The 9,648-nt window shown below is 37.6% G+C and overlaps 1 protein-coding gene across 1 annotated transcript; it reads right to left on the bottom strand.

Annotated features, from left to right (window-relative positions):
• Positions 1 to 1,130: 1,130 nt before the first annotated feature.
• On the bottom strand, positions 1,131 to 3,890 carry ZDBF2 (zinc finger DBF-type containing 2; the record flags this gene model as incomplete). The annotated part of the gene is made up of 1 exon (XM_080622043.1): positions 1,131 to 3,890. The coding sequence occupies one exon, from the start codon at positions 3,888 to 3,890 to the stop codon at positions 1,533 to 1,535; it is 2,358 nt and encodes a 785-aa protein (XP_080478169.1). The 3' UTR covers positions 1,131 to 1,532.
• Positions 3,891 to 9,648: the final 5,758 nt, after the last annotated feature.

Here is a 9,648-nt window from a genome sequence, read left to right as displayed (position 1 = left end):
AGATTTACAAACCAGAGCCCCGATTGTGATGACGCTTAACTATATGCTTAATACAAAGGAACAATTAATCTTGGATTTTAAAGCACAGAACCACCTGCAAGACTGGGTTTTTTGTTTCCTGAACACATTAAATAAGCTGTCATCATAATAACTAAAAAAAAAACAAACAATGAAACCAAACAAACATAAAAACCCCTCAAAACACACACACAAAAAAAAAACCCACAACCAACTAAAACCAACAACAAACCCAAAACCTAAAAAAAACACTATGGGGTTTTTTTTCCCCCCCATAAAATCATAGTAGTTCGGGCATTGGTGGCCAAACATGAATCACTATGGAATAAGATTTTAATTCAACTAAATATTTTAAACAGATTAATCAATATTTGTTTAAACAAATATTTGAACTCTAATACATTCAACTGGATGCTGCATTAGATTTTTTAAATATTTTACTGGAAGTTTCAACTACAGTAATAAATATATAACAAATGCTACACCAAATTAAAGTTTAAAAAGCACAGAAACTAAAATTTAAGGCTGACATTCTGGAACAACTCAATGCTATTTGTTCGCATTACAACTTTTCCATCCCCCCCATTAAGGAATGTGAAATTCACCTATAAACTTGATCAATAAGCCATTCAGAAACACATCAAAACCCAAACAAATAAATAAATAAAATAAAATCATAATAATAATAATAAAAAAAATTTCCACCTGACTCTAATCTGCATTTCTTTCGGAATTTGAGATTTAGCCACCACCATGTGATTCAAACAGTGCCCTAGAGAGACATATTTCCTTGCCAGCATGGTCCATTATTGCTTGACAAGAGCCCACAGTGACTTTTTTTGTCTAAAATAACTGCTTTGGACATGGTTTCAGGAAAAAAGTCAATATAAAAACATGTACAACTATACTTCATTTCAAGAAAGCACTGAATTGATCTGAATTGTATCATACTGTGTTAATTTTAATGCCACTCCATAGGCAAATATATATTGTGTTGAAGGAGGTGTGTATTTACACAAATATATACACAAAATTCAGTCCAAATTAATGTATCTCCATTTTAACTTCTAGCATAACAATCAAGTCATTTTTTGCACTTTAGAATTCTATGGAAAAATGAAAATAGGCACAATTAATACAGCTTCTAATTTACCTTATTACAGTGCACTAGTACGCACTGGTAATACCATAAAAACAATATGATACTATTCAAGCTCATTTTCTGATGAACAGGTGAAGTCTAGTAATGAGGGTTCTAAGTGCTTTTTAAATCAAACACACACCTTCTGCAGCTTTACACAGTAGAACAGTGCAATACATTATGTCCCCATATTCCAGGAACAAGAGCTGAGTTTACAGCTGTACCTGTTTCACAACAGACTGGCTTTGCCCTTTCTGCAGCTCTAGCACTTCAACTGCTTCATCTATGATCTCCTTCTGTTCCATTTCCTTTTCATCTATCTTTTTCCAGGTGCTGGTTACAGAAAAAAAAAACCCTCAAATTATTTTGGTAGCTAGCTCTCACCTGGAGGAACAAGACAGTTTCGAAGTAATGGTACAGCAGAAGTTCTTCTAGGGGGTCGGTTCACAGTGCTAGGGTGACCCTGATCTCCACTTACTTCCCAGTTCCTGGCTTTAGAAGAAGCCTGCTCTGGCTCCTTAGGAAAAGATTCTGACATGACTTTCTGCCTCTTTTCAGGAATCCTCGTGACAACTGTTGAGTTCAGAAAAGTCCTTTTCGGTTTCCTCCTTGCTTTCAACTTTTTAGCATCAGGCTTTTCTTTCTTAGGGTGCTTTCCCACTGTAGTTTTTCTTGTCTGGCACCTATGGATGGACAAAGCAGATTTCTGGGCATGAGGACGAAGTTTCCTTCTTATCCCCTCTTTTTGCTGTTTTTTAGGTCTGGAAGTTTGTTTGCCTGCCACTACTCTGTTTCCTCTCCTACCGACAGTACATCTGACAGACTTCGGTCCTGCAGCCTTTCTGGAAAAAACTGGTTCTTTGTTAGTGCCTTCTTTTCTCTTCCATATTGCCTTTGGACTCTCCCTCTCCAACCGCTCACTCCTGACAGAGGTCAGAGCAGTTTTGGTAGCTCTGCTGTTAAATGGAGTTAATCTAACATCTCCTTCTACTGCAGACTGGCAGGAGTTCAAAGGTGAAATGATCAGATGTTTAAAAGGGTTCTCAGAGTGACCAGATAACAGACAATCCGTTCTTTCTGTGGAAACAGAAGATACATCAGCTTTTTGACTTGAGGCTGCATCATTCCCTTTACCTGGATCCAGCAAGAAAGATGCTGAAGATGAACTGTGCAAGTCTGACCAATTGAGTGACTTTGATGGCGTGCTTTCTCTCTGTGTATCAGCTAGTTTCCTGTTTGCATCAAAGCTGAGACTTTTGAAAAGCTGTCGAATGTGAGAGGGCTTTTTGGCCTTTTCTCCACCTGGACTCTTTGGAGGCACCTTCAGAATTCGATTTGTTAGTGGGTCATAATACTTGAAAGAACACTGTTTGTATTGATACCTTACAGAGTCTTTGCTATCTGTGGAGTTACGATTTTTTCTCATTTTTGGAATATCCATAGGTTTACACTGTTTTATCTCAGGGCATGAAAGTACATACACCACTGTCTTAGGCTGTACAGGACTCATAATCTTGCTATAGGACTCAGGAAGTTTAAGGGCACATAGCCTAGTTTTCATGTTGGGAGTTCTTTCATTCTCTGGCCACACAATGCTTGATTTCTGATCAGCTGGATCAGATTCCCTTCTAGACATCTTTCTTTTTGCTACAGGGTAGTTCAATAGACTTGTCTGGGTGCCATGACTGACTTTGACCACCTGGCACCTTGAAGCCAAGCGCCATGTCCTTTTCCTAGGCATTTTAAGCATCTGTGCATTGCATAGTCTATCTGAGGCTACAGATGGGTTATGAAAATCAGAGCCATCACTTAGAGCATCGTTAAATTCTGCCAATGCTTTAACTGATGCACTATCTCTTCTATTACCCTCAACAATAGTGTTCCTTTTTTCATCCTTCTGCTTTTTTTTCTTCACTCTCTTCCCTGTACAGTTGGCTGAGGATTCACTATCAAAGTAGCAGTGAAAACGACCTTCCCTGAAATCACGCACAAGTTCTTCAATTTTTATATCATCTTCATACATTATTTGAGACCAAGTCTTTCCCACAAAAGAAGGAGGCACATGAGGCAGAGCCGGAAGGACAGGCTCTTCTGTATGAACTACAACATCCTGTTTCACTGCTTCTATTTTCTCTATTGACTCACTTTTTAAAACAGAAGAGAGCTGTGTTCCATAGTCTTTATCTTGCAAACTTATTTGGACCTCTTTTAGGGTTTCTATATCTTTTATAGCTGCATTGGGTAAGCCTGCTCCTGCCTGAATAGGTGCATCACAGTCAAAACTCATTTCAGAGCCATCTAAATGAGTATGGTCCAGAAACGATGAAAAAGTTGAACGGGGATTCTTCTCTTGTTTGAAATAAACTTCTTTAGACGTACTTCTTCCATGACAGTATTTCAAAATAACACCTTCAATAGTTTCATCCACTGAACTTTCACCACCTTTGTTCATCTTCAATTTTTTGCATCTTGCTAGTTGTGGGGATGTCCCAGGATCTAGGGAGCTGCTGATACCCACAATATCCCTGAGATGGAAATCAGACACAAAAGTTTCATCCTGAGTTCGTAAACCATCTCGTTTTGAGAGTGATTGACCTGAGGTAATACATAAAGGATTGCTGTTGCTGCACAGAGTATTCCGATAAGAAACGGAAGGGCGTTTTGAGTGAACCAGTGCCGGACCAGGATTCAAGCATGATTTCAATAACACATCACTATTGTGTACCTCCATTCCCGTTTTACCACATCCACTCTGTGAAATCAGATTTGATGCTGCTGCCAAATTCCTAACATTTTTTCCTGTTTTAGGATTAACAGAAGAACTATGGATTAAAGGACTGACAGAAAATCGCTGAGGTACAGGACTCAGAGCTGTAAACTGACCTTCATGGCTACAATTTGCGATCTGAGCATCTTTCAGGGTGTCCCGCTTCTCATTGCTACAAATGCCCACAGAGTGCTTGGATATTCTTATAGTGTGTTGCTGCCCTCTTTCTAGTTTTTCAATAAATACTTGCGTCGCAGATGTTTTCTTTGTACCCTTACGAGACAGGCATGGAGCAGAAGATCGTATTTCACCAGTGGACTCTTGGTCTTTGCTGGAAATCTCCTGTCTCTCTCTGTTCCTCTTTCTGTCCATCTCTTCCAGGGACAGGCAAGCAGTCCTAGCAGGCTCTGGAGTGACGGGGAGTGGCATGTCATCATAGCTTGGTCTAAAGAGGAGGGAAAAAAGCACCTTATATAAATACTGTAAATACAATTAAGGTTTTTCAAACAATAGTTTGTTGGGTTTGGTTTTTTTTTTAAGAGTAATTACCTAGAATGCATCACATCTAATGAACAAACACAAGTTACCACCTCTGCTTACTTTAGCAGAGATAGCCCATCTGTAAAAAGGGCAGAGGGTGAGGGGGCAACGTTCCAGAAAGCTAAAGATGACAACTAGTTGGTTACCCTCTTCATGCAACCACCCATTAAGAACAGGCAAACACATTACAATCATTTTATAAATACAGTAAAGAAAGAAAAAGTAAAGATATTTCTTTTGTTTGAAGTTGGGAGCTTATAAAGAGGTTATTTCACTGGTAAAGCTATCAGTTAATACTGAGCTTTTGTAGAGAAACACAACATTATAATATGGCACAGTATAAGAATACTATTGAGTATAAATGCCCCTTTCTCTATGAAAGGTGGCTGCATGATAGGAACTCTGCACATGTTGCCAAGGAATTCCATGCTCACTATTTCACACAGACATACCATAACTTCTGACTCCCCGCTATAAGAAGCCAAGTTTATGATTGCTCATCCTCACAGTGACAACAGCAGATTTTTATATATTCTGTAACTGGCTGCTCTATCTTTATGACTGCCTCAAATACAAGTGTTTATGTCTTGCAGAACTAACAGATACAGACTTCTGCAACACAGGAACCCATAAGGCTTCAATGTGTAACAGCTGGGCAAATCTAATGAAAATAGTTGTAAAAAAAAAAAAAGTAAAAATAACTGCAGAGAGAAGAGAATATTATGTTTCATTTGAAAGTTATAACCAGACCTTGTGAGACCCAGGTGGTACTTGCTTTAATACATGGCAGACATCCATGCACCTCTCATGGTGTATTCATCTGCTAAAAGTATTGTGAATAGATTTTACTGTGCAGTAACTTCCTTGGTTATAAATGTTCAGCTTCCACATTTATTTAAAGTTTAAAAAAAAAAAAAAATCAGGAGCCAACAGACTTAGAATGCGTAATAGTCAACATCTGCAGAAGTCTCTGAAAGACTTGGATATCCGTTATTGTTAAAGACAGCTGATACCAAGCAACCTTGCAGCAAGTATTTCTAAGTAGCTCCTTAACACTGAAAAACTATTAGAGGAGAACTTAGCTGAATATAGCTATGTTTCAGCCTTTTACTGAGAGATGACAGATAAAGAAGAATTGTCAGCTTGGAAAAACTATTTTATAGATGAAAAAATGATAGGTTTTGCAAATGTTTAGAAAATAAAATTTAAACCTGACATTTGAACTGTATAGAGTTAACAAGATTTAGTCCAGAAAAGTATACTTCATAAAATCACCACCAAACCAAAATTCCTGCCTTCCCCCCCTCCTTATATTTCAAAGCACCTACTTCAAACCTCAGGATAGGGCTTAGTGGTAGGAAAAGGTTTCAGTGACTGAGCTCATGATCTACCATTAGATTTTGTTCTCTCCCTCTCTGAGCCAATAACAATTAAGAAAACAGTTTTCCAGCCAGCTACTTATTCATTTCATCATCATTTAATAAGAAACCAAATTTTCCTTAGCTTGCTTACAAACCTCATAAAAGAACATGCCAAAAGCTGGGCTTCTGAGAGATGTCATGATAGGTGTGACATGAGAGATGATAGATACACAATTCTACTCTCTATATAAGGTCCATTATCCTGCCAGAGGAGGAATTTAGGATGACCTGATGCGATTTTTCTTGACAAAAGCAGCAGTGACCATTACTCATCATTTCATTGTCTTCTAGGTTATTATGAACAGTTTGGTTATTCCGTTCTCATGGAAACACTGTAATTTAAGCAAAGAAGTCTGTAGGCAGATCCTCTTCTCTGCCCTCAATGATAATCGACAATCACTCCATTTGTTTTTTTTCCCCAGTCCTTCTGAACCATCACATATTCTCTGTGGCCTCTGAAAAATAACTACTATCAGCTCCCAGAATGCTTCAGAGTGTACTAAGTATCATGCTCAAATCCCTGTTTACTGAGGTCATTTGAGGAGAACTACAGAGCCACTAACAGTCATAAACAAAGCAACTTTTTTATTCAAAACAACATGGAAATGAAATTTATCAGAAAATCAAGAGCTACAAAGGTCTTGTTCACAACACAGGGCCTGAAGCACTGTCCATCAAACAAACAAAAAAGGCCTTCTAAGGAAACAAAGTCCCCTCAAATCACTGCAATTCATAATGCAGGGGGGTGGGACGTGGGATGGCAGAAATCACACTGGCTACATAAAAAGTGATACATAAAAAGTAGGGATGCACTTTGTATAACCCTACCAAACCACACTAATTCACCAGCTGCAGTATAAAACCCCCTCCCTGAAAAAATTAATAAAACTTTATAACAAAACCTGCAATATTCCTTGTGTACTCCAGAAAAAGTAACACTTTTCTCAAAGGTGTATCATCTTTTAGAATACAGTGGAATTCTGGTTATCTAAGTAAAGAGGACTGAATTCATCAGAGTACTGATAAGGGTTATAGGACTGAATAAGTAAAAAGAAAAACCTCATATAAAGAAGTGTCAACAAAAAAAAAAAACCAAACCCAAGATTGTTTCTATTATCAAATGATCAAACAATGCCTGTCAGCTGAACTGCTGTGCCTCACTGCTGCATGCATTCTTTTCCACCTAAGATCTGAGATAAAGCACCTTTGTTCAAATCAGAATTAGACTGGAAGGGAAGGCTAAAGGCAGTAGAAATAATCCTTTAACTTTCTCATTTCAGAGTTCTTCTACTTTGTGATAAACACATGGCATCATCTGGATATTGCTGGAAGACTGAATATAGGACTAAACTGATTTTGGTATGGATAAACTGCATCAAATACCCAGGCTTCTAGCTCACTTAGCAGTCTGTATTCAATTTTCAAAAATTACTTACAAACTAATGTCTCTGAGGTGGAGGTAATGTAAGCTAAAATGACGAGTTGTAAATTGGGACTGCTCTATTGAGAACAAGATTGGCTGGTGTGGCCTTGGGGTATGTACAAAACAAGAGTAGCCTTTGAAGATAAGGAAGGAGTAATGATGGGGCAAGGTAGTTCCTCCCTCTATAGTCAACCTAGTGTGAAGATAATAAAGGAACAACTAAGATAGATGAGGCCAGTTCTTCAAGATAAGGAACAAACTGACCTAAAACATGGACACAATTGTTAAGTAATTCACAAGAGTCTTTTCTACATGTGCAAGCACAGAGGTCAATCAGTGGACACAGTGAGGAAGACTATCAAAGACTGCCTGAGACCCCTCAAGACCACCACTCAGCAAGAAAGCATATGCACAATTAAAATGCAAATATTAGTTAGTTTTTAATGAATTAGTTCCACAAAATGTAATGAATATGTAAAACATTTTCCAGAAAGTTTGTAAATATGCATATAAGTTTGATGGATATATGGATGCTGCTTGTAGACCTCAGGTGCGCTCACCTTTGAGAAATGATTCACATGTGCACCCAGCGGTGCAACAAAGAATGCTTTCTAGAGCTTCAAATCAAGCCGTAGAGAGTTTCTTTGACTGTCTTTTGTGGTAATGGAACTACAGTTCTATACAGTTAGGAACTTCTGACAGTTCTGATACAAATTACCCTCAAAAGCAGAGTGAAGATTTACTCTCTTAAATGCTCAGTATTTCTTTACATAAAAACTTCTACACCAACAGTTTGGAGGAAGGAATGATTTCTTGATTTGTGTGGGGTAAAAAACCCCACACAAAAAACAACAACAACAACAAAAAAGTTTGATTGATTTGGTTTTTGTTTGGTTTGGTGGCTTTTTTTTGGGGCGGTGGGGGGGAGAGGCAAAACACCAACATCCTCTGAAATCCAGTATAAGGCAAAGCTCTGGTCAATATTTACTTTTTCCACATCACTACTAGGTATACTGGCTCTGCAAAACAAATCAAGTCTCTCAAATATTTCTATAATCCTTTTAAATTACACTGTTAAGATATCTTCTGTAAATTCAGCTGAAAAATAAAAACAGGTATTTAAGAACTGAATGAAACCATGTATCAATCCAAGCGGTCTTACATATGAACAAAGACAACCCAGTTCTTACTTCAGCTGTCAGTTAAGAACGTGTGTGGAGGGGTTGTTTGCTTCAAAGCACGATTGCAGCATAAGTCTATTCACACTTTCTTTTCCATCTTTGCTTTCTTCTTCCTCCAAACTCTGTCTACTCTTGGGATTACTCCTCCACTTTCTCCCCCCAACTTCATCTAGATTTTGTGCATTATTTTTCTCATTACATTCCTTCTTTCAACAACTTAGAGGAACATGGGTAGCTTGTTGCTCCTAGCTATTAAGTTTTGTTCACCAAAGAAATAACCTTTTGTTAGTGACACATCAAGACAGGGCTTTTTTTCCATTAGGTGTTGCCTTAAAGTGAATACTATATTTTTTCCATGGCAAAAAAATATGCATGCTCTTATACTAGCAGGATTTAACTTATTTAAGATGGAAGCTTATTAGCAGTGATGTGTACATGTCCTGAGCTCATTTGTCATAGACATGTCTATTTTCTTGTTCTGTCACATCCCTCATAATATCAATATGACTGCCTCCAGACAAAATACCCTTATACTTGTTTGTCAGATCTATAGCAGAGTTATATATCAAGATACACTGTACTGGGTCAGACTGGGATTTTTGGCTGCCTTGCAGAACATAACAAACAAGGAATGAGATTTAATTGATTTCCCTTCTTCCACAAGGAAAAAACTTACACACCAACCCTCTTATGATAAATAAGGAGAACACTTTTGAAAATCTGAGTATTAATGAATTGGCCAATTAATGTAATCCACGTATTAACTGAATGTGTGAGCTGCAAGGATAATGAAGAAATAAGCATAGAAATATTCACCTGATTATCCAAAAGCAACAAACCAGAACTATGAACTCTTTCAAAACATACCATAAAATACACTGCTATATATAAAGCCTAGAATTATGATAATATAGGTATACAAAGCCCAAATTACAAGAATTCGTAAATGCATGTCAGACTGGACAGTCTGCCATTACACCCACAACCCATATGTTGTTTCCTTTTTCAAGTCCTCACAGTTAATTACCATCAACAGTGTTGTACCAAATCCTTAAGTAGTGAAACAAAGCTTAAAAGTACAGAGATAACACAAAAGCAGTATACATGGATATTGTTTCTGTAGATACACTCCTTTCAAAATTTTCTTCAATATGAAA

Source organism: Psittacula echo (genome assembly GCF_963264785.1).
Source record: "Psittacula echo genome assembly, chromosome: 6".
Taxonomy (NCBI): Eukaryota; Metazoa; Chordata; class Aves; order Psittaciformes; family Psittacidae; genus Psittacula; species Psittacula echo.
The sequence above is the reverse complement of the archived record's forward strand: the minus strand, read 5'-3'. Positions and strand labels throughout refer to the sequence as shown.